Source organism: Eulemur rufifrons, chromosome 10 (assembly GCF_041146395.1).
Source record: "Eulemur rufifrons isolate Redbay chromosome 10, OSU_ERuf_1, whole genome shotgun sequence".
Lineage (NCBI taxonomy): Eukaryota > Metazoa > Chordata > Mammalia > Primates > Lemuridae > Eulemur > Eulemur rufifrons.
In genome coordinates, this window is record NC_090992.1 from 7732768 (window position 1) to 7757915 (window position 25148).

At 39.5% G+C, this 25148-nt stretch overlaps 2 protein-coding genes across 3 annotated transcripts in view; one reads left to right on the forward strand and one right to left on the reverse strand.

The window, feature by feature from the left end:
• Positions 1-25148, reverse strand: part of DIAPH1 (diaphanous related formin 1) — an 80418-nt gene that overhangs the window by 31022 nt on the left and 24248 nt on the right. Inside the window, exons 2-18 of one of the 2 annotated variants that reach the window (XM_069483804.1) lie at positions 23113-23139; positions 21949-22104; positions 20602-20703; positions 20127-20257; positions 19843-19929; positions 18917-18980; positions 17669-17808; positions 16163-16271; positions 15584-15694; positions 15311-15429; positions 14563-14679; positions 13847-13962; positions 13284-13348; positions 12305-12484; positions 10843-11544; positions 9765-9879; positions 9280-9288 (exon numbers count right to left, since the gene is read on the reverse strand). In XM_069483804.1, coding sequence (XP_069339905.1) covers positions 9280-9288; positions 9765-9879; positions 10843-11544; positions 12305-12484; positions 13284-13348; positions 13847-13962; positions 14563-14679; positions 15311-15429; positions 15584-15694; positions 16163-16271; positions 17669-17808; positions 18917-18980; positions 19843-19929; positions 20127-20257; positions 20602-20703; positions 21949-22104; positions 23113-23139 — 2350 coding nt within the window. The remainder of the gene's footprint in view (positions 1-9279; positions 9289-9764; positions 9880-10842; positions 11545-12304; positions 12485-13283; positions 13349-13846; positions 13963-14562; positions 14680-15310; positions 15430-15583; positions 15695-16162; positions 16272-17668; positions 17809-18916; positions 18981-19842; positions 19930-20126; positions 20258-20601; positions 20704-21948; positions 22105-23112; positions 23140-25148) is intronic. The other variant, XM_069483803.1, reaches the window with a different exon arrangement.
• The window catches only part of RNF14 (ring finger protein 14), a 362683-nt gene continuing 339218 nt past the window's right edge, over positions 1684-25148 (forward strand). Inside the window, exon 1 of the mRNA XM_069483807.1 lies at positions 1684-1698. The gene's annotated coding sequence lies outside the window, so the exon portion shown is untranslated. The remainder of the gene's footprint in view (positions 1699-25148) is intronic.

The following is a 25148-nucleotide window of genomic DNA, read 5'->3' on the forward strand; positions in this document are numbered from 1 at the left end:
TCTGTTACATAACTGCGGTTCCTTTGCCCAAGGGAGCTTAGAGATGAATAAACCTTTTTATACTGGGGTCTGGTTTTTCAGAGAAACTGTTAAAGCAGGCTAGGACCACTCAGAGTGAAGCAAGGGATGCCGCTACCTGCTCTGCAGAACTGGATGCTAGTACTCTGCTTTAAGACAATAATACATTAGGTCCAAGTACTTGTAGAAATCCCTTCTCCAAGCATCCTGGACACTGGAATGTTAACGCTTTTGTCTTTCTCATTATAAAAATAATGACATTACTAAAAAATTGAAAGAAAAAACATCTAATACCCTAACAAAATCTGTTATAGAAGTCTAATATATTCCCTTCCTTTGCTTCCACATTTCTTATGTAAAATGCAATTGTAATAAGGGTATACATAATTTTTTCCTGCTTTTCTTACCAAACATCGTATCATAAACATTCTCCATGTTGCCCTAAAGGTGATGAGCCAGAGTTCTGAAAGATGGGACAGTTACAGGACACTAAGTTTCAGAGCAATTAATCTTCAGAACAAAAACTGAGATATAAGCAAGGGAAAAATGAGGTAGGCCACTCCTCTCCTTTGAAAGCCCTTTATGGAGTAGTGTCCCTATACTAATAATACAAAGATCTGCTCCTCTTTAAGTATCATGTGAAGTACCTAGGTCTGGAAGGTCCCTTAGCAGAACTTTGCAGATCTCTCTTCCTCATACCATAATGGCTGCAAGCTCAAGTAGGAGTTTCTGTATACATAGAGTTGGTGTGGGTTACCAGCTCTTCAGTCCATAGCTATATAAAGTCTGGAGGGAGAACAAAGGACATGTACCCATGCTAAGATGCAGTCAGATCAAATGGGTTATTGTAACTACTGTTTCAAAAACAGGACAGATTATTTTATTACTATATTTTGTCTTATCCTTGTGTCCACTATAAAAGTAATGCATGCTTATTAAAAAATTAGTATTTTTCAAAGCGAGGAAGATCTCTACATACTAACATGAAGAATCTGCAGGATACAGAAGCAAAGTATAGAACAGTAGAGATAGTATGTTATCTTTTGGTAAAAGGAGGGAAGATAAGAATCTATATTGGTATTTGCTTATAACTGCATTTTTTAAAAAGGATAATCAAGAAACTAATAAAAATGGTTACCTCTAGAGGGTGGGGGAGGGAGAAGAATGGCATGGATGAATACTAAGATGGAAATAAGGCTTTTTATACTGTCTTGACTTTCTGAACTACCTATGTTGCCTAGGCAGAAACACAGATAATAGAGAAGCTGAAAGAAAACGACAAGAGGAAACATCCTGTGGTGGAGACACCCTTAGTATTCCTTGTAAACTAGCCTGTCGACAACCTTATGTTTGGAGGGAGACTTGTCTAGCACCTGCAGAAAAGTCATCTCAGATCCAACAATTCCAAAGGAGTTAAAGGTCAGGTGATCCTCAGAACAGTGCCTTTTCCTTGAGGCAATAGCTTTGGGCTCCAGTATGTAGCAACAGAGCAACTGGAGTATCTTCTGCTCATTCCAAACCCTAGCTGTGCTCTGACACTTGGATATTCCATTCCTCCTCCTAAACACATCTGTGACCCCTACCAACTCCAGGTCTCCACGGCAAGAGAATAACCAAGTTTGAATAAGAGTTTCCTCTGTGCAGTTCCGGCATTCTTCACCCAGATCTCAACCTCTTCCAGTTTCTCACAATTCCATCTTGTATAAGCCTAGCACAACACTCTGCCCTAAACACTCTGCCCTGCATCCATCCTCTCTAGCCTAGCCAATCGCTAAGTGGTCCCCAGCTACTTCACTGACCACAGAGAACTTCTTCAAAATGTCCTTCTAAGATGGCTACTCAGACCTGACTGGGAAGATGGCAAGAAAAGAATTTTTTCAAGTGCTTCTGAAATAGTGGCTTCAAAATATTAGCAGTCAATAGAAAATGTTGAACTATTTCCTAATCAATCTTGTATGACCTTAATAAGAACAGGGATAATACTTGTATAATACCTACTCTGATAGAGACATCAAAATATTATTAACAGAAAAAGTAGAGAACAGCTTAATTCACACCTTTAACATGCTCCTCATGTAATCCTTATACTAAAGTTTGAGAATTACAGTACCAATTTTAAGTATAGGGATTGACTGCATCAAGCTGACAGAAGTTTAGGCAATACTGAACCCCCTACTAGATGGTCTAAGTCGTAGACAATGACATCTAAAAGGACATTTTGTCAGAAATCAAATCTGGAATCCACAGATAATGGTAGATGGTACCCTGGGTTTACAAAATGCAGTTTCAGTCTATGTATGTCTAGAAAAGTGTAATGCAGGCACACACATAAGTTTGGATGGCTAGAAAGTGGATCTAAAAATGTAATTATCTTGGGATAAATAGGAGTTAACAAATGGCATAGAAGCAATGACTGTAAAAACCTTTTTTGCACCAGCACATTCTAGCCATGTTAGGCCAGGGGCATTCCCTGAAGGAGATGGATACAGTATAGTATCTCTGAATAGTTATCACCATGAAATCAGCTGGTAGGTTCTATTATGTGCTTGAAGTAGCTCAGCAGAACCTGAGACAGAGATGGGATAATGAATATGTATATAATGAGGTTATAAATATGTATGTAATGAACAAAAATACAACCTGGCAAAAATACAATCCTGTCTTTAAACTCTTTGAGAAAGGAAGGCTATGCTTTCATGAAGATATCAGACTAAAAAGCAAAAACAAAAACATTCTCCAGCCTCTGGTCCCACAAAAGAACACTAACATTGCTCCTAAAAAATACAGTAGCTGCAACAGGACAAGATCGTTTTGTAAAACGGCAAGCTGTAGCTTTTTGCATAATTTAAGTGCTGATCGGTCCTCCAATGACTTTCCTGACAGGTAGAGGGCAGTATACTAAGCAGTTTGCATTTGGAAATACAGAGGTCGCCTCTCTCTAACGTGATTGCATCACTACCAAACGTAACAATGACACATCTAAAATAAAAGAGTTCCATGTGCCATCTGGTGGCAAAAAGGAGAAGAGCATGCTGCTGCACATAAAATATATCAAATTCCTCCAGTTTAGAAGGAATTAAAGTTTAATTATCTTTATCTGATGACACTCTCCCTTAAATCTCCACCAGTAAGTCTTCTGTGGAAACTACATCAGAAGCCTTCACGCAAAAGATTTAAAAATAAAATAACTTTGAAATCTGTCAAAACAAAAGAAGAGTTTGAGATGGTGACAGATAACACCAAACACAGCTACTGGAAGGAAAAAAATAAAGTAACAGAGCCAGAAATTTAAAACTGAAAGGTATCTTTAGGTTTATCTATTTCATTTTACAGATAAAGAAAGGGTCAAAGTGTGATGGAAAACTTTTGGTACAATCTTATTAGTGGTCAGATTAAAACAAGACATCACTTTTCTACCAGACATTATGATAAATAACTTCTTATTTTTGGTGAAAGTGTGGATTGCTACAATCCTACACCTGCAACTAGCAACTTGGGCCCAGAAATGTTAAAGAAATTACTGTGCAGATTTACAATTATGCAAAGATAAACAGAAAAGGATGTTTCCTGCAGCATTGCTTATTATATAAAAAATTGAAAACTTAAATTCTCAAGGAGGATTAATTGTATAAATTTTTATTATTCATATGACAGAATACAACTACCCACTAGACATGAGGCAGATCTATATGTAATAACATCAAGAGATGCTGAAAGATGTTCAGCAAAATATAGAACAGCAATTGCATCAAAAAAGAAGTGTGTATACTCTCACAATTCTGTAATTTTATCTTTAACTTTCTTGCCCCTTAATTTTCCAGTAAGATTTTATTTGAAAATTTGCTACATTCTCTCACTGCACTAAAGAAGAAAAAGATTTGCCCATTCCTTTATTATGATAAATAAAGGAAGGAGGAGAGGGGGAGAAGAGATTTTTTTTTTTTTTTTACTTTATATTCCCACTGTATTTTATACATTTGTTGAAATGAAGATATCACGCTGGTCCAGAAACTAGCTTAGGCAGGACCATGGTAACAGAGGAAGACAGACAAAGTGGGTAAAAGTAATGCTGAAGTCTTTGGAAGGTCCTCTTTCTGATTGCTTCGATTTTCTCAGTGAAATAGAAAACATCCTCAAGCGAAAATGAGGATGAGGGAAGTTTTGGGGCTTTCAGGAGAGAAAAGTTCTGAAATAATTACTTAGGAGAGTAGGAAATTAAAATATGATTGCCAAGGGCCAAGCAACTTCACAAATTGAGCAAAGGAGAGCCAGGAGAAAGAGCAGCCAGTAAGGTGGGAGGAGAAATAAAAGTGTTTTGTGGAGGGCCAGTTGTGTGGTTTTCTCTAGCGATGTTCAGTTGCACAGTTAGAGGTGAAGGGTGAAAAGAGATGGAATTAACCAGGATTGTGGTTTTACCAATCAAGTATGATTAAATGAGAGAGAGGTAATGGAAGAAAAAAAAAAGAAATGATTGTAATGATTAACCGTGGAATTTTAGCTGAGGAAAGAGTGAAGTCATCAAGGGAGTGAAGAACAGTGAAAAGGTGATAGGATAAATGGATTGGAGGTCCCAGCGGGGCTGGAGGACTGCTGGGGTCAGAACACTACTGAGAGTGAGGTAAAAAGATAGGATACGAGTGGTACGAAACTGAGATGGAAAGGGCTGCAGTTACTGGTAATGACCATAGAGGGGAACAGGTGACATAGGACAGAGGACAAGATCAAGAGAAAAATTCAAGGAATTGAGAAGCCAGAATATTGGTAGGACCATGACCTCTTTGTACAGAAATTCCTAAGAATTAAGTCAGAGGTAGTATTAGAGTATTGCAGGCAGTGGCCATGAGCCGGGAGCTAAACTGGCTGAGAAAAGAGAAGTAACTTGGGGTGTTAGCAGATGACAACACAAAGAGAGAAACAGGATAATATAACTTGAAGTCATGAGATTTGGAATTGATGGTTTTTAGGAAAGAGAAAGGTAGAATGATCTGAAAGTGGCAATGAAGAACAAAGAGGACATCTACCCCATTTCCAGGCCCACTGGGATTAGGTTTATGAGAGTAAAGAAAAACAACCATGTGAGAGAGCAAAAGGGAAAGCAGTGTTGAGGGAAAACCAGGTTTCCATTAGAGCAAGGTGAAGCTGATGTAAGTGAAGGAGATTTTGCTAGTAATGAACTAGGAATGCCAGAGGGCACAGTGGACCAGTTTCAGGAGTTCACGTGGGATGGGAGGAGACAGAATAGGAACTACACAGAATCTTATGGCGATTAAAGTATGGGAGATTAAGGGAGACTTGTGGTGAGTGACATAAACCAAGGTCAATGGCATAATATTAGATCCAGTGGATTCAAAGCAAACAGTGATGGCAAGGTTTGAGTGCAGAGGGGTATATGAGGGTTTAGTTTAGGTTTTTTATACCACTGGTGACAGGGAGATGACAACCTGGAAAAGATGTGGTATTATTTTCATGTTTAGGACCCCTCATAACCCCAGATGATAGGGGTAGATTATGTTTTTAAATCACAAAGCTCTGATATTACAGAGCTTCCCAACTGCTTTGTGCTAACGGTCTAACCCTATTCAAAACCCAAGAAAAACTATTAATATAGTACTTAAAAGACAACAATCCCAACAAAATGTTCACTTGAATAGTACCTCTGGTCCTAATCCTATGTTGAGAGGAGTAAAGAACTGATGGAACAGAAATCTTTCGGCCAAGAGAGAAAGATGAACAAGGCGGTGCATGGTTGAGCTCTTACAAAATCTTGCTTTCAAAGGCTAAAGCTGCATGACCTATAAAGGTTCATTAATAAAGATCCAACTGGGTGAGTGCCACCCAGTAGACAGAAGAGGATCACTGGGAAATGGAAAAAGACCCTTAGATCCTTTTTGGCAAAGAGGGAATTGCTCCCCGCCACAAGCTCCTGCTAAAGTCTAAAGTCTAAAGTCTGAACCAAAAAGTTATGTCAGAGCAGTACATAGACAGGTATGACTTCTGGGACAACAGGACTGGACCCACACAAGTTAAATCGTAACTACAATACTGTTTGGTGTTTCTGTTTTTGTTTTTTATGAAATTGTCAACTCTTGGTTAAGATCTTACTTTTCAGCCAGAGTTCTTCCTAAATTACCACCATGAAATACCCGGAGCACTGTTCTGATGTTCCCATAAAGTACCTCATACTTTTAACAGGCTGACGCTCCGTACTGTCCACTGTACACCTACCAAGGATGATTACCTTTTGGATCTTATGGGTCCAGAAGATTTCTGGAAGGAAGAAATAAATCTAAGAAGAAAAGTCACTGAATTTAGGACATCAGTTATCACTGACCATGCTATGGTTCAAGAGGTGATATTTTTAATGCAATCATGTAATCTACAAAAGAGTAAGAGAAGGAACGCAGAATGAACAACTAGTTATCCTATACATATAAATAATGTATGCCTAAGGTTAATACAGTAATGAAAATGCTACACTGGAGAAGATTAACAAAAGAAATTTAATTATTAGACATGTTTCCAAGGAATTCAAAAGCAGTGTCAACAAAGAGGCCATGATAAAAGACTCCTTACTGATCACTGTGAAGAAAACGAGAATGTGAAAAAGGACTAGAAGTTTTACGGCACTGCCTACCAAATCTAAATTCAAACTAGTCCCTGGCAGGGAATAAACTGAATAAGTAAATCCCTGATTTATGGGAAATAAAGAGTTCAGAAAAAAACAAGAGATTAATCCTTAAGAGAGAAATAATGTATAGAAGAACCTATAGTATAAATTTTAGGACCAGTTCCTGTCTCTTAGCTCTTCTCCTAGTAAAAAGACACACATATTCCTGAACCTTAATGAAGCAGTGGCTGGAGATCTCAACTACAGGAGGTGGATGCACAGACAGGGCAGGTGTTTTCTTCAATGACTGTTCTTGGAGGAGCCAGTAGATATACGGGAGGTTTTAGGTACCAATAAAACATAAGGGGGATATAGGCATGTTTGACAAATAGCAGAGAGTGTGTTTAGCAAGCAAGATAGGAAATAATGCAACGTGATGAAAACCTAGTGTCCAAATAACTTCCTCCTCAACACTGGCAAGCACTGGGCTGAAATCATCTAAGCAGCACCTCTTCTGTACTAGATAAGCGTGTCTTATTTCTCCAGCTGGATCAGTTTTGCTACAGTTGAACATGCTATAATCAGAACATGCCTTCTCTTTTATAATCCTAAATACCTAGTATCTCACTTACTTTCCCTAATTTAATGTTGTTTCCTTTTTTGTACTCAGAGTCATGGCCTATTCAAGGACATTTGTGCCTGAATGAAGTGATCCCTGAAGCCATTATATCCCCTTCTTATAATTTTTGTCTGGATCTAAGCTTTCAGAGGCTCTAGAGGAAATATATATTAAGATATTCACTTCTGGGAAGCAGAGGGCTAGAGTAAGAACTTTGAAGTCATAGTCTAGAGACTGAACCCTAGCTCTGGCACTTACTACATAGCCTTGAAAAAGTTATATAACCCGTGTTTCAACTTCACCTGGAAGATGGTATCTTTATAGTGCTAATAAGTAGTTATTTATCATTTAATTATATTATCAATATTAAGACTATGAATGAGAGACTTGGTAACTGACACTGATTTCAGTATTCACATTGAGCTGGTTCAATGTTCAATTCAGTATTGAAGAACTATTTTTAAAAAGAAGTAAGGATTTCTTTTTCTGAAATACTATACTAGATATGTTTAAAGCACCAGAAGCAAAGTAAACCTTGCTGTCATACTGAGGAGATCTGGGTCCTCTGAGTGCTTACTTCTGAAGTTTTGAGAGCTTGAAATTCCTTACCTGACAAAAAACTAAACTCTAACTAAAAAGCCAAAAGCCTTTTCACTAAAGTGTTTTGGTATGTTATAAGAAAGGGGACTACCAATTGTATTTTTGAAATGCTACCATATATCAATTCATAACGGGCCTATAATATCAAGGAAGACCACTAAACTGCTGAAAACCTGACATAATACAAATGTAGGGGATAAAAGGATGGGGACAGGAAGGGAGTGACGGTGAAGAAGGACCCAGTCACTATACATTTGCAATGGCACTCAGAGCACAGAGCCCAGACCCAAGAAAGAAACTTATGCCAGAAGCCAACACAGGGACAGAGTCTGTGATTAGAAAATCATTTGATTTTAACTTTCATTGTCAACTAGTCTTTACTAATATACTAGAGTAGTGTAAGTGGTCACCATCATAGTATTTTTAACTAAGAGAGTGGAAGTAATTCCCTAGGCTGGACTTTAGCATGGAAGGTGACAGTTCTCTTAGAGGAAAAGGCCATTCTACCCCGAATGATAGGGCAGTAAGACAGTCCTGACACTCCCAGATACACACATATAACGAGGGGCCACCAAAGGCACCTAGCAATCTATTAGGTGCTTTCTTAGAACAAAGTGCACCCTGCTTTTACCAGATCACTTAAGGAAAAAAATAATAATTGTCTTTGCATGTAGATGTGGTGAGGAAATGCTCCAAAGTTGCACTTAATTTTCACCACTAGGGAAATAACAAACTTCTAAATAAACAAAAGTGCTAGAAGAAAGCGTTCATACAAAATTATTAGGCTACGATTGTCATTGTACACAAGATCTTTTAAATACTATCTCTTTCAGGGGAAATAGCTACAAGTGCCCTATCACAAGGCAGCATAAAACTACAAGAATTAGGAAGTGAAGAAAAGAGGGCAAAGGAGATCAGCTCTTCTAAAATAAAAGAAAATATATGAAAGTAAAAAAGAAAAGCAAGAATTTACATAGAAAACACAGACCAGAAGTCGAGATACCTGGATCTGATCATATAATCTTGGGAAAGCTAGCTAACTGTTCAGAGTCTATATATGCTACCATGGAGATAATACTCACCCTACCTGTCTCATAAGGCTTCTCTGCAGGTCAAATAGGGTAACATATGTTAAAGTACTTTGGAAACTATAAAACACAACAGAAATGTAAGGTAATGGAAATGGTACTTAAGTTATCCCTCACTTTCCAAAGAAAGAACAAATATATGAGAACTTCAACTTAAAATAACTTTCTTCCCCATTAGTTAACTCCACAGCTACTGGTCCTTTTGAACTCCAGAAAAAAAACTAGAAAAGAGAAATCAACCCTCTCTGTTTGGTCTCAGTTTTCTAAAGAGAAATCCCTTTACATCTGTTTCATCTTTTTCTCTAATATTCAAGAGATCAAACTAAAAGGCTCTCTTGTATTCTTACCTTTGGAAGCTGCAGGAGCAGAGGGCCAGGAGGGAGAAAACATCAGATATTGGGAAGAAATGGAAGAAAAAAGGAATCACATATGTTTCTTTGTTATTGTTGACAATCGCTCAGCCACCCAACCTATTAAAGACTCCACCCAACCCTTATTAATTAAGTACTCAGGCCTGGAGATGGCACCTTAAGGCAGTGCCAGAATCTGTGCAAGAGGATCATCAAAATGACAATAAGGTGAGCTTGTGTCATCTTTCTCATATCCCCAACAAGCTACACTGACAAAAATACTGACATACAACAGTTTTCTTTCCCAAACCCAGTAACTCCATAATACAAAAAGCGTCTTTTCTGAATGGGGAAGTCCATCTCTCCTCCACCCAACATTCCCTTTGTACCCTCACCCAGGGAAGAAAAGGGAATGAGAAACCTACTGAAAGGATATTCTACGCCCTACACTGGACCTCTGCATTAAAGAGGAAGGTACTCACTCTTGGTCTGGGCAGAGAAGGTATGGGTAAGTTTGGCGAAAAGTTCATTGTTCTCAAAGCGTTCCTCCTTCACCTTCGTCCAAAAGCAGTCCTGGGAGAGGTCCTCAGCCACAAACTGTGAATAGAGGCAGGTGTTAAGAATTGCTAAGCTGAGCCCTATACTTTGCATCCTAGAAAACTGCTGAAGATGCAAAAGGGGTGGCTGGCTGGTTATCAACAATATCTTACTAGAATAAAACTAACCTGAGACACGGGTAACAGCTGCAGTGGAATTAAGATATGAGGCTTCTGGTTTGTTTACTGTTGCTTATTCAACAACTAGATTCAGTTACACTACTCCTTCTCCTTCTAACTCCAAATCCTTTAGCTTCAGAAGCATTAAGGCTTTATTTCACATCTTCTCTTGCTCTACATAACATTTTCACCAACAGTTTGGGCAGCTGTGCCAATTTGTTCATTTTATGAACAAATACATGTGTGTGTATCTAGGACTGTAAGACCGTAATGCTAAGGACAGTTGTTTGCATTCAGGGCAAAATGGCCTTTTCCTCTAACAGAACTGTCACCTTCAGCGCTACAAACAAACCACTAAGCTTTTTATTTTGACTTGGTTTCTGGAAGCCAAAGGCTGACTCAGAATCATAGGTGTTTCAAACACATCACAGCAACAATACTGTGCCATGCAAACACGGCCTGTGTAACTCACCTCCTGAGGAATGGGAGTCTGAGAGTGTGTTCATAAATCTATGACTTTTGGATCAGCACAATTATCAGTAGTTGACTATTATCAAACTCTGTGTTACCATGGTACTCATATTCTCAGAGAAAAGGCAAAAAATATTAACTTAACGATAAGTTTAATTATGATAAGTTCAGAGTATAGGGTTTACAGAACTCTCCACAGTGATGTCTGGCATATAAGAGATGTCTAATATCTGCTGAATAAATATAAGCATGAGTGGAACTTGAAGATAGAAAGATGCAAGGAATGGAGGCCCACCCATGCACACAATACAAAGTAGGAAACTGAAGTGGTTTCTTAAGATGTACAGATGAAGAAACGGACAGAAAGTCTTACCTTGGACCAGTTTGGCCTCCGGAGCTGCACCTCTGGCTTATAAAGCTTTTTGGGGGTTAATCCAAATGGCAGAACTGGGGCTGCGGGAACTCCAAATCCAAAGGGGGGAGGCGGAGGTATACCCATTCCAGGTGGAGGTGGAGGAATGCCAGGACCTCCAGGAAATGGAGGAGGTGGAGGGATTCCAGTACTTCCAGGCAAAGGAGGGGGTGGGGGGATGGGAACACCTCCAGGCAAAGGAGGGGGTGGAGGGATGGAAGCACCTCCAGGCAAAGGAGGGGGTGGAGGGATGGAAGCACCTCCAGGCAAAGGAGGGGGTGGAGGGATGGGAGCACCTCCAGGCAAAGGAGGGGGTGGAGGGATGGGAGCACCTCCAGGCAAAGGAGGGGGTGGAGGGATGGGAGCACCTCCAGGCAAAGGAGGGGCTGGAGGGATGGCAACACCCCCAGGCAAAGGAGGGGGAGGTGGTGGAGAAGGAATGGAACTACCCTCAGGAGGAGGAGATTGGGATGGTATGCTAACCCCTCCTGGTAATGGAGGGGGTGGTGGTGGTGGAATAACAGTGCTGGAGTCACCAGGTAAAGGAGGGGCAGGGGGAACAGTAGCACTATTGGAAACAGAAGGAGCTACAGCAACAACTGCAGCAGAGAGAGAAGCCACTTCTTTCTTGGCATCTTCCAGTTCCTTTGACAGCTTGGCAACCTACAGAAACAATACCAATATGAGTACTTCTCATCCCACTGTAGGGACTATGAGGAGGGCTGGAAGAAACCTAAGAAACTCACTTGATCCAAACTTCTCATTTTACACATGGAGGGACTGAGAGGAGAAAGACAGATAGCATGATTTACCTAAAGTCACACTGCTATTTAGTGGCAGAGCCAAAACTGGAATTCAGGTCTTCATGTTTAAGAACATGAAGCATGCTTTGTATTAAAAAGACAACTTCAACCTTTACCTTAAGCTCTCCCTTTGATTAAAAGATGTAAAGGTCAAGTAAAGCAAATGTTCTAGTTATATAAATAACACAGGAAGCATACAGGTAATTATATAACTACGTAAGTGGCCAAGTTATCAGATAACACAGACCATTTAAATATTTATCACTACAGAGAGAGTAAGGATAAATCTGTGCAATGTGACTAAGATAACAGAAAATTATCCAATATGTAAACAGCTTAGTTTTCACACCTACATTTATTAGAAGACTTATTACCTTTATTTCTGGGTGGTACTATGAGCAACTCATTTTATTCTTAATGTTTTTCTATATTTTCCAAATTTTCTGTTTTATGTATCAGACCCAAAACAAAACCAGTATATGATTTTAAAAATATGCACCATCTAATTAGATTACCTAGTAGTAGCTGACCCTACCTAGGAGCAAGATGACTGACTCCTGTTCCCAGCTATGTACCTCCCCAGGTTATAGGTCAACCTGCCTTCCCGGTCCAGACATTACCTCTCCTGTGAGCTGGGACACCTCTGCTTCCAGGTTCTGTTTCTCTGTGGCAATTTGTTGCTTTTCAGAATCCAATGCATCTTTTTCTCCCTGAATATCCTGAAGCTTCTGCTCAAAGTCATTTTCCATCTTTTTCATTTCCACCTGTAGCTCATGTCGGGCTGTTAACTCTGAGTCCAGCTAAAGAAGAAAGGAATCATGCTCCCAGCAAGCTCTCCATCTCAGTAAGAAGCACAAATTTTATTCCCCATAATTTATTATTTTGTGTCAATACTTGATCTATAGAGCTCACTGACTCACATCTCAAGCAATGCCAGGGGGAAAAAAGCACCATGATTTTCACTTTAAAGTCAAGGTTGAAGGAAAGGGGATTGGGGTTATTATTTTAATAGTCTTCCTACTTTTATAGTTTAAAAAAAAAGAAAGTAAGAAAAGAAAAAAACCTAAGATTTTAAAGATATTTAACCAGGACAGCCATGGTAGTATAATGCCAGTAGTCTTTAAGATTAAAAACCTATTAACAACAATAGGAATCTTTGACTTGGAAATCCATGCCTAGGAAACTGAAAGTGAATTTAGAGAAAAAAAAAATTTTTTTTAATAAATAACCAATAGGAGTCCTTAACAACTGAAGAGAAAAAGAAGACTCAGATATACTCCAGTGTCTATTGTTCTCGGAATAAGAGGCTAAAATGCCAAGCAAACCTGAGGGTGCCATCACTATCATATAAGAGTATCATCTGTCTTTCTTGTCCTGCCCAGAGACCCAAGAATTGTGCAAGCCCACCACTAGCTCCTCATGGTCACACCCACACCACCTTCTCCAATGACTAGAGGAAAGTTTTCTTCTGGGAATTACACTACTGGGTGCTAAATGCCTTCAAAATATCACACAAAAATGGTCTCACAGGTCAGGAAAATAATAATCCTCAAAGAAACATATACCTAAACACTTTTTTTTTAGAGCCCTCACACACACCTTTTTTTCCAGCTCTGTAGCTTTGGCTTCAGATTTCTCCACCTTTGTTTTATCAATCATTTGATCTGAAAAGACGAAGAGTCAGTAAGTAAAACTCCCAATTCTACTGATCTATGCCTTTCATACCTAAGCCCTTCAATATAATCAAAAAGTAGTCTTTGGTCCTTTTGCCTATTTTTATTATCCTTCTTAATGTTCTGCACTAGACATAGGAATCAAACCTTCAGTTAAGTTCAACACATAGTTTCTGAGTATGTAGATGGTAAGGCTACCATGCTGGGTGGCATAAGGAATGCCTATGCGTGACACCTTTGACTCTGGGACCAGGAGGAGTTACAGATAATAGATGAAGTCCATTCCTGCAAAAGGTGGTGGTATGTGAGGAGGGGCAAGTTTTGACTTATGTAAAAATAAACTAAAGGCCTATATATTCCCAGCAAAGATATTAGTTATGACCTAAGAAAGGACACAAATGGAAAAATCTGGGGACTGGAAAGGTATCTTCTCTGAAATTTTCACCGAAAAGACAGAAGCAAAGGAACCCGATAGAAGAGTATGCTTACCAATCAATCCCTCAATATCAATCTGAAGGTGCCGGCACTTGAAGTCAGGGTCAGCCCCATTCTTGTGCAAAACTATCTGGGAAATACATTCTTCAATCAACTTATAGTATTGTGGTCTACGAGAGAACAAAATGGAGTTATCAAAGGAAAATAAAAATGTAATTTTCAAAAGTATTCAAGACTAAAAAAAGTTAACTGCTTTGACAATTAAAAAACTTGAGAATAAGCGTTCTGGGAAAAAACTTTTTGTAAAGTTAACAGAAGTATCACTGCCATGCTAAGAAATCTCCTTCTTCCACACCAGCTATCCTACTACTTCAGATAATCAAAACTTCTTGCCATCTGCCTCCTAGTGCCAATATTTTTCCATCTAAAAACTGGAGCTTGATCAAGTGTGATGGACACCACTGTTGCTAAATCTCTACTTCCAGGCAACCGGAAAGAATTTTAAGTTGCCACCTCCCTTTGCTATCATCTTCACCCCACCTACCCACTTCCCTCCAAAAATGGAAGGGCATTTCACCTAATACATCTCTTACATAGGGATGCCTTTCAGGTGAATTAAAGAAACAACTGACAACTTCCCTTGTATCTGTGACTAATGACCAACTCTTTGCCTTTTCTTTTTCCCCTTTCCAGAGCAATCTTTGAACTTAAGGATTTTGCTTTCTCCAGTTAAGCTCAAATTCGAAACATCGTACAAGATACCATCTTACCTGGCCTCATAGTCATTTCGTACCAACAGTAAGTGCTGCAGGATAGATAGGAAGTGTGGCTCTGCCTTTGAATCTTTCACTGTGTTTAAGAGAATCTGGAAGACTTCACTAAAGTCAGTGGAAAAGGGGAACAGGCTAAGGAAAGCAAAAATTTAGAAGTTATGTTTGACAGGTGCCTCACTCAACTCTCGGAGAAGCTAGGGAAAAGCAGCAAGACACCACTTCCACTCTAACGGCTGTTTCTCCTACATATATATCACCAGAAACTTTAAGCTCTATAAAACTTCCTTTTGCTGAGAGACCAGTGAATTGGGTAGTACCATACGCTACGCAGAGACAGAGGATTCCTAGTACTTGGCTTAAAGATCAGGCAGTGGACAGAACCTAAAAGACAACTGCCTCAAAGTCGATGATGGCAAATATTAAGAGGTAATCAAATTACTCCCTCTGTCAGTGCAAATATCTCTAAAAACCAGCTCTGCATTTCAGTAAACTAGGCTATCATGTTATAGGAATTTACTCTGATTTTGATGGCTGCTTCCATGCTGAATAACCATCAGGTCACCTTTACTGACTTCCCATGCTGAAGTAAACAAAGCCACCAGCAATAAAAGGACGCCTGCCTTATTTACTGAGAAGATACATAAGCCTGCTGCCCTGTTCGAAGTCATCACCCCCCAAACCATTCCATACAGGGATCTGCAACTGAATGTCTTATCTGTCTTAAACCCAGTCAGTAAAAGGATATTCCATTTCCATGCGAATGTCATCCAGCCTTCCCTTCAGGTCATAGGAATCTTCTTCCCCTTGTTCATCAAATACAGCTAGTTGCACTCTCATATCTTCATTTTCAATCTCTCGAAGGTCCTGTCAATGACAAAAGCAGAAGTTAGGGAACGCAAAAGTATTTTATGGCCTTTCAAACCTGGCTTTTAAGTTGAAAATCAGAGTTATCCCAGGTATAAGAAGGGCTGTAAGAGCAGAATCAACCCTGCCTTTCTGACAAAGTGTAATATTTTACCTGCAACACCTGATGTAGCCCCAAGCGCATCAGTTCACTTCGGATATGAACACGGAAGTCAAGTTCTTCAGCTGGAGTGATGAGCGCATTGATCAGCTGTAGGCATCCCACCTAAAATAAGAAAATTCAGCAGCTACGTCAATGCCAACTCCCAGAGCTCAAGATTCCATTTTATTAACATGCATTCTGAGGCCCCCAAATATAACCTGGAAGATACTGTACAGAAACTCTAAAAATGACTTTTCTACCAGAGCAATGAGATCTAGCTGGAGCATAGGTTCAGAGAACTCAGAACTCTAAATGATTCCAAGGATTTGACAGTAAGCTTTGTTATTGTAACTCTTGGTTTTCCTAGCTTGTAACAGATATCATGTCTTTTTTCCGTCTCATAATGAGGAAAACTGTTCTTTGTCTTCTTGGAGAGAAAGTTAATCATTTCCCCTTCAGAACAAATTCTGAAATATAAAACACATGGTTGGGAGCCACTCCATGTGTTCTATTAAAAGGTCAAAGAAGTTTGACTAAAGACTTTCCTTCTTGAATTCTATGCTTCGGCTCAATTTCAGGGGATATACATGCCTTGAGTGCAATGGAAGTCCCACTTTTTAATCCATCCAGCAGTGGCTGGAAACGTTCCACCTCATCCATCTCAGCTCTTTCTGTCATCGCCTCCAAAACCCTTTCATTCCTGCCCAAGAGAAAGGAAAAGGAGAGAACTGCCTAGGTGCTCTGACACAGACATGCATAAAGGGTAGATCACGCAGGGGCACAGACCAGTTAGGAAATAGGACATGATTCATTCTCCAGATTTCTCACATTATTCTTCTTACCAACCCTAGAACAGGTGCCAGAATCTGCCAAAAGCTAAGAACCATATCGTCAGAGAAATGCACTCCCTAAAGCTCATCTAAAGACTCCTTTCCAAATTAAGATGCCTGTTCCATGAAGTATAAATTGGTACAACTTTTGGAGGGGCATTTAATAGTTAGTACTAATCAATTTCTAACGCATGTAACATGTGGCCTACTTCTAGAAATCTATCCAAAATATGTATAAATGTGAAAGAATATGTTCATTATAGTATAATTTGCAATAATAAAAATTCTTCTTATCACCTAGAACAGGGGAAGGAATCTGCTAAAAAAAAAAAATGGGGGAATTATTAAATTATGGTACATACGTACATATGGAACACTAAATAGCCACTAAAGATAATAAGGTAGATCTCTAAGTACTGATATAGAAGGACATCCAAGATTTACTGTTAAATACTATAAAAAGAAACTAGCTGAAAATAATGAATGATATGATTTAGCTTTTGTTAAACAAAATACCTATGCAAAAATAAACATTTATCCTATATGTGCAGTTGGCTTTACAGGCATAAGGCACCATTCCTCAGCTCTAAGATACCATCTTTTGGGATAGCAGAAAATGTCTTAGAATCAAGGAAATGCAATATGTTTGCCTGTGCTTAGAAAAAGATTTATGTGACTATACCAAGCCATTAACAGTGGTTATCTCTGTTAAATAGGATCCGGCAAGGGATGAAGCTGTTAAATTCTACATTATATAATTCTATATTGCTTGAATTTCAAAAAAAAACATTGTGTCACTTCTGTATTTAAAAAAAAAAAAGTAAAAAGAAACCCCTGTTCTAGATAATACAGACTTTTTTTTATTTGAGACAGTTTCACTCTGTCACCCAGGCTAGAGTGCAGTGGCATCATCACAGCTCACTGCAACCTCAAACTCCTAGGCTCAAGAGATCCTCCTGCCTCAGCCTCCCAAGTAGCTAGGCCTACAGGCGGGCACCAACCACGTCCAGCCTACAATACAGATATTAATGGAGATGTAGGTGACATCCTGCTACACCTCTGATAACCAGTGGTACACTCAGGATAGCCCCCATCACGTAGAAATTGTTCTTAAATATTAAGATTTTCAGTGTTCACTTCTGGGAAGTAGTATGATCTCACCTAGTATTTCAGACCAAGAGGACACACAAGCAACTCAATTTTCCTCTAGACTAAGAGAAGATGGTAAAAATGAGAATGTAGAAGAAAAATAATCCCAGTCACATACATGTCCTCTGGCTGTGGTAGGATACAAAGAGCAGACAGCAGCTTTGCTGCATCAATCATCATGCTGGGAACAGCAGGATCCATGGCTCTGACCAGCAGTAGGATTCCTTCTTCTGTCTCCAACATGGTCTTGATTCCAAACTGGTAGGACAAGAACAGAGAAAGGAGGCTTAAAGATGACAGCATCTAACTGGGGACAAGTTTAGGAGCTGTTATGGGTTGAATGGTGTCCTCACCAAATTCATATGTTGAAGTCCTAACCCCTAGTCCCTTAGAATGTAATCCTATTTGGATATATATAGTTTTTGCAGATGTAATTAAACTACAATGAAGTCACACTGGAGTAGAGTAGGCCCCTAATCCAATAGGACTAGTGTCCTTACAAAAAGAGGAAATTTGGATACAGACACACATACAAGGAAAACACCACAGGCAGAGATCAGGATGATACATCTATAAGCCAAGAAATGACAAAGATTGCCAGCAATCTACCAGACACTAAGAGAAGGGCATGCGATATAGTCTCCCATACAGCCTTCAAAAGGAATCAAGCCTGCTGACACCTTGATTTTGAACTTCCAGCATCCAGAACTATGAGACAATTTCTGTTGTTTAAGACACCCAGTTTGTGGTACTCTAGTAAACTATTAATAATACAGGGGCAGAATATTGTTCCCAATGTAGCTAAACAGAGATGAGCATAGCAAAATAATTTTCCAGGAGACAACAGAATTCCATGTCTTCTAAGAATAAAAACCTTTGATTTCTGTGTTTCTTTTTAATATTCTCCCTTCCAATCCAATGGAATAAGTTAATTATAACAAAATTAAACAGTGAGAAAGATATGTTTGTGCTCAGGTGCAAATAATTGTAGGCTCTCTGGGTTTAACTACTAAACAAACAAAAAAGAAGACAAAAAGATTCTAAAGTCGAAATAGTCTGGAAGGAAAAAAACAAATAACCAGGGAATAAAGCAAACCTTACAAAAACGGTAACTACAGGTCAGGAAATTCAAGAATTAACAAAAGATAGCAAAGAAAGAGGAAGACAATGGAGCCTACTCCTGAAACAAAAGTTAGAACTAGGAAAAAATGTACATAGAAGCATGTACACATACAGTTATTATATTAAAAGGGAAAGCTAGATGTCTTGCACCTCATATTCCTAGTTCCTTTTTTGGGTTTGTCAATGGAAAAGAAAGAATGGGGGTCCAGATAGGGGTTGGAGTGAGAATGGAAAAAAATCTCACCTTGTTGTTCATAAAAGCTTTCAAGCAGCGAATGATCTCATGCTTGTTCCGGCTATCATAGCTTCTATGTGTAGAAGACATAATATGTCAATATTATTGGTATTACGGGGATTCTATACCCCTTTCCCATTTGACTTTTTAATCTTGCAAATAAAGTTCTCAGGAATATCCCCAACTAGTTGCTGAGTAAATTCTAGCATACGGTACTTGGCTCAGAACACTGACAAAATAGGTAGCTGAAGAGCGATCCCTATCATCAAAGAACTTTGGCTAATCCTCTTGTAATCCAAGAATTTAGTATTATGTTAAAACCTTCCCTTTAACTCCCTGTAGGCTCCTAAGTGCTAAATTCCATCAGGATACATCCCATCTATTACTGCTTGCCTTGCTACTTCAAAGGTTTCAGGTCTAAGAAGGTATACACAGGAGCTCTAGGCCCTATATTGTTTTATTTTAGAAAGATTCCAGGAGTACTTTGCTTCAGGCTGGCTTCAGGGTAGACTAAGACAGTCCAAGGTATCCCTAGAATTATTCCAACCTTGAAGACTGCCATAATGCTAGGCCCAAAATGATCAAGTGTATTATAAGACTCCCAAACGGGATATGACCCAGACGAGATCACAGGGCAGCTCTGGACTAAATCAGATCCTATTTCCAGACTAAAAAAGAATCAGTGCCAGAAGACTAATAATCTTATGCGGTATAGACCCCATGTTATTCACCATGAAATTTAAGTTCCTTCTCCCTTTCCTCTATCTACAATCATCATTCATCCTCTAGTCACCCCTATGATAAACCCCATTCTCAGCTAACGGCACATTCCCCTAGTTCGTACCTTTACATTTAACTATTTTCTCCTTTATAGCAAATAGCCAAGTCCCCTACAACCCTACACCTAGATGTTACAAAGATTTGGAAGTCCTCACCCAGCAATCTCCTCTTTCTCATCATGAAGTCGTTTAAGGATGTCCAATAAGGAGGCCAGGCCTTCAGCACCAAATGTTTGCACCCAACTGTAAGGAACAGACAGAAACAATGCAATATCAAATCAAATCAATAAACACTACTTTTCCAAACAAAGTTTATCCTGGTAACTCTTTACTCCCAATCCAGACCATTCTCATACTTTCCCGACTCCTTTGATCTTCAGTCACCACTGGTGAACTCCATTGTTGGGCTTCTACTCTTATTACCTCCCCCAAATTCTCACCTGACAGGGTTGTTATTGAGAGACACACGAAGGGACTCCAGGCAGCTGAGCAGATGCATATCCCGCAAGCCTGACCTCAGCTCCTGAATATACACCATGGCAGACTTGGAGCTCTCCTTTTGGCTCATGCCCTTGACAGGATAAAGAGATTAGTAAACACTGGACTCAGTTGTAAATTGGGAACTAATATTAGTTAATTCAGTTTAAATAACATCAGGGCAGACACCCATCATACATAGCACCAAACTACATAAGACTCAGAATTGCCTATCCTCCCCATACATACTTCATGAAGATTTAATCAGGCAACAAAGTAGATAAGAATGGTAACTCAAATAAGAGAGCAAACGAGTAGGCTTATATAACGGAATGAATAGAATTGATGCAGACAAAAAATGTTATATAAAAATGGGCAAAACAGGTCAAAGATGAGGGCACAGTCTCCCAGGTCATGGGTACCCGTCCCAGGACTCACAGCCTTGGAGGTGTGCAAGTACTGGGACACCATCTCCCTCTTGATGATGATGTCCTTTTCCCTCAAAGGTTGCTGTTTTTCCTCATTCAGGTTCATATCCAGCTAGTAGATGGAGAAAAGAGAAAACAACCAAAATTAACTCAAATTCCTTATAAGTTTTTAGTGTTTGATATTTAGTACACTTAGTGAACAGTTGAGCACATAAAATGCTTATTTTTTTTAATTTTTAAAGACAGGGTCTTGCTCTGTCCTGCAGGCTGGAGTGCAGTGGCAGGGTCACAGCTCATTGCAGCCTCGAATTCCTGGGCTCAAGCGATCCTCCTGCCTCAGCCTCCCCAGTAGCTGGGACTACAGGGGTGCATCACCATGCCCAGCTAATTTTTCTATTTTTTGTAGAGATGGGGTCTCTCTCACTATTGCCCAGGCTGGTCTCGAACTCCTGGCCTCAAGTGATCCTCCCAGAGTGCTAGGATTACACTCATGAGCCACAGTGCCTGGCGATGGACCATACTCTTAAGACTCTTAATATACGTGGAATATTAAGAAACAAACTGAAAGATTCAGGGAAAAATAATAGTGGTAGTACCAGTTGAGTGTTTATCATGTACTACGTCCTGTGCTAAGGATTTTAAGCCTATGTTAGGCCTAAGTTAGGCCTCCACGAGTCTCTATTTGAGTCTGAGATCATATATACATGTAATATACAGGTCTTCCAAAAACTTACAAGCATGTACTCAAAACTTTCCAAGACTTATCACTAGTGGACACCCACTAAGTGTCCTCCTCACTCAGTGTTCCTCACTGAGGACAGTAAAGTAAATCACATCCACATATACTTCATTACTTAACTGAGCTCAGACACAATTTTCAAAGGTCTTCTGGCAATTCTATGCATTCTCTTTACAGATTTGCCACTAAATAGACGACCTTGGGCAAATGATGTTCCATTCCTCAGTTTCTTGTTTGAATAGAGTTTCTTGTGAATGTTTCAATATTTTATCTACTCTGGCTTAACCCAAAGGTGGTCATCACACTACCCCATGAGTTGGTCCACTCACCCAATGTCTTTGTGGCTGAAGTATTGCTGGGCAGAAGGACATTAACAAGATGGTCAGTGATCAGATGTTTCCATGCCCAACACATAGATTATAATCTTATTGACTGGTATTTGTATATTTAGTCCCTAATTATGGGATTATGGGATTGATATTTAAAAAGTTCCACATTAAGCCTGGAATTCCTTGTAATAAAGGGCTAGTTAATGGGGACTGGGCACAAAAAAAGAGCCTACCATACCCATAAATGCATTTTCAGGAAGAAGGAACATTTTTGAGGTGGAAAACTCACCAGCATCTGTTCAAAGAGAACTAGAACTTGCTCATCTGAAACATCTTGCAATGACTGTGCTGTGGGATCATCCCCATATGATGCAGAAGAATTTCTATGAGCAGAATTGGGCTTTTCCTTCTCCTTCTTAATTCTCATGCTGGTGAATCTCTCCAGCTGAGTAAGAGAAAAAAGTATTAGCAGTGCTGCATTTTCATTTACACAAGAAATCACACGTCAAATAGCCAACCCTTTGCCCTCTTACACATGCATGTTTCCTCTGGCTCACGAGCAGTTGAAGACTCTTCTGACATGACAAGAATAAATCAGTCTTCCTCATACCTAACTTAACACACTGACTCTGTACTCTCATCTATATCCAAAGATAAGGGGACTGAAGTATTAAGATTTCAAACCTTCCTAAAAAGAGGAAACTTTGTTCTTGATCTCCCTTGCCATTTCTAAGCCCTGTGGCAGCACAGAACTGAAAGTATCGCATGTGCAGAGACAGAGCAATAAAATGCCCTTTGCTTCCCTCTGGCTACCCAATAATAAATGTGGCCAGGCCCCCAGAGGATCCCTCCCTTCGAGAGGTGAGTATGACCACAGATTTTAATAGATATAAGTCACATAAGGTAAACAAGTGAATGCCTTAAAATCAGAAACTATTCCTTTATTTTGTACTCTCCATAGCACTTGTGTTATATAGAAAGCAAAGGTTCAATACATAGTCTTTAAAGTCCCCTTTGCATGACAGCTAGTTCAAAGAATACAAAGTTCTTCAGGGGTTTATATGCCATCTCTCTGCCAAACAAATGCTAATGAACCATTCCTCAAACCTCAAGTACAGATGCTCAAAAAGAGCCACTAATAAGCTGCAGCTTATCTTTGAAAATAACAGTAACTACCTGCAAGCATTGTGGGGCGTCAAGTGATGAGTGGCATCCAGACTGCAAGTTAGCTTGGAGTTTAAAGAGCATGCCCAACCTTGGAAGCTAATGAATGTGCCAGGGAGATGCATGCAATGGGCCAAACATAAAAGAGTTAGGAAAAGGCCTTGAGATGCTGAGAATATAACCCATATCACCATTACAAGTTGCAGAAAGTCAAAGTTATGGGCACCGGTAAATATCATAGTATAGGAAACAAGCTAGAACATGCACATGCCAAACAAAATTTCCTTACCTCATCTGCCATGAGCCGCTTCAGAGTCTAAGAAACAGGAAAAAGGAGGGAGAAGAAAGATCAGTGAAATGCCAGGACACCTCCCAAACACCAGATGAGTTGGAGGTAAAAAGGAAGAAAAAATAAGTTGGAAGGACCTAAGCTACTTTCCACAAGTGAATGATTTCTGCCGAAGTATTCCTTAGTACACTGCCTTAGTAAGGGAGAAGAAGAGTTTTAAGGTCACCAACACATGAGTCTTAAAAAAAAAAAAAAAAAAAAGATAAAGAACTGAACAGATTCTAAATCTGATGACCAATAAACTTACAAAATGCGCTCGACTTCATTAAGAAACAAGGAAATGCACATTAAAACCACAGTGAGGTATCCTTTTGTACTCTTAAGACTGGCAAAAACTTTCATGTCTGTCTAGTTGTAGAGCAACTGGAGCTCTCACGTACTTTTGGTGGTCGTGTTAAACTGCTATGGCCACTTAAGAAAACAGTATAGCACCATCGGATAAAGTTAAATGCGCACATGCGCTACAACTCAACACATCAATTTCTATGTATCCACCCTGCTGAAACATGCAAGTATATAGCAGAATATGTGGAACAACAGTGTTCATAGTAACACTATAACATCTAAAAGAGAGAATAACCCAAATGGCCATCAAGAATAGAATGGACAAATAAACTGGTATATTGGTACGATGGAAAACAATTATACAAAGAAAGCAAAGGCACTTAAGCTGCTCATAATACTGAATTACTATTTCATTTACATTGAGTTAAAACAACACGTAAAACTGAATTATATTATTTGGGATGTAAAATTATACAGGGAATGATTACCACAAATGTCAAAACAGTGGTTACTTGGGGCGGGTGGGAGAGCTGTGACTGGGAAAGGGATGGAGCAGCTTCCAGGGTGCTTACGGTGCTCTGCATCTTCGCATGGACGGCGACTGCATGGGTGCTCAGTTCATTATCGTTCTGTGTACATGCTGTACTTCACACATACAAAGAAAGCATGAACGAGCAGGTCTGGGAAAGCAGGAATTTTTCTTTAGCCTACTTAATTTTAAACCATCTTTCTTTTTTGTTAATGTCCTTGGAAGAATACAGTAAATGCCTCTTGACTAACCTTCCTCAACCAATGAAAAACTAGTTTTGTTCCTGCCACAAAGCTATTTGTCTTCACCTTTTTATGGATAAGAAAAATCTATATCATTGTGTTATGTTCCCTATATCAAGCAATTCAGTTAAATCCAGTATACACTAAATCTAAACTTTGCCCTCCATGGTCCAGAGGAGGTCAAGGTTCTACAGGCTGAGTGCTAATCTCTCAGCCAAAACCTTAAGAACCCTGCTCAGTGTCCATGGAATTTCCAGTTTCTTTGTATTGCTACTTACTGGAAGCAAAGGCACAAGGATGATGAGGCACAGACAGCACCACCCAATGAGACCAACACCACAGTTCCTTCTGTCGCCACCCTAAGTCACTTGGCATACAGAGGTGAAACAAGCACAAAAGGGATGAGTGTATATAGTTTGGGTTGCCACAGCCAAGATTAAACTTATTTGCTCCTAGAGCAATTGCTTCCAAAACCTTATCCCCCAAACTCAAAATGTTCCCTCAGAACCAAGTAACAACGAAACAACTCTGGCATGGGTGTAATGCAGGTACCAGAACCTGGGTCTAAAGGACTAGGGGCAGCTGACTTGTTCATAGCTGCAGCTTAAGTTAAAGCAAGGAAAACCAGCAAACTGTTCTGCCTACAGATTCTCCAGTCATCTCTCTTCTGTCCGTCTCTACTACCATTACCTAAGTTCCTGCCACAGTTGTCTCCTGCTTGATTTGCTGCAGCAGCCTCTTAACTGATCTCTTTGCTTTCAGTCCTGTCTGTCCATGTTATTTTCCCCATTTAAAACCCTTCAATAACTCCCCACTACCCTTATGTTAAAATCTAAATTTCTTAGCCTGGCATATGATTCTCCTTGGCTTTTTCCCCTAGTCTCATCTCTCAACAAACTCTTCACCTCAAATTCCATTTT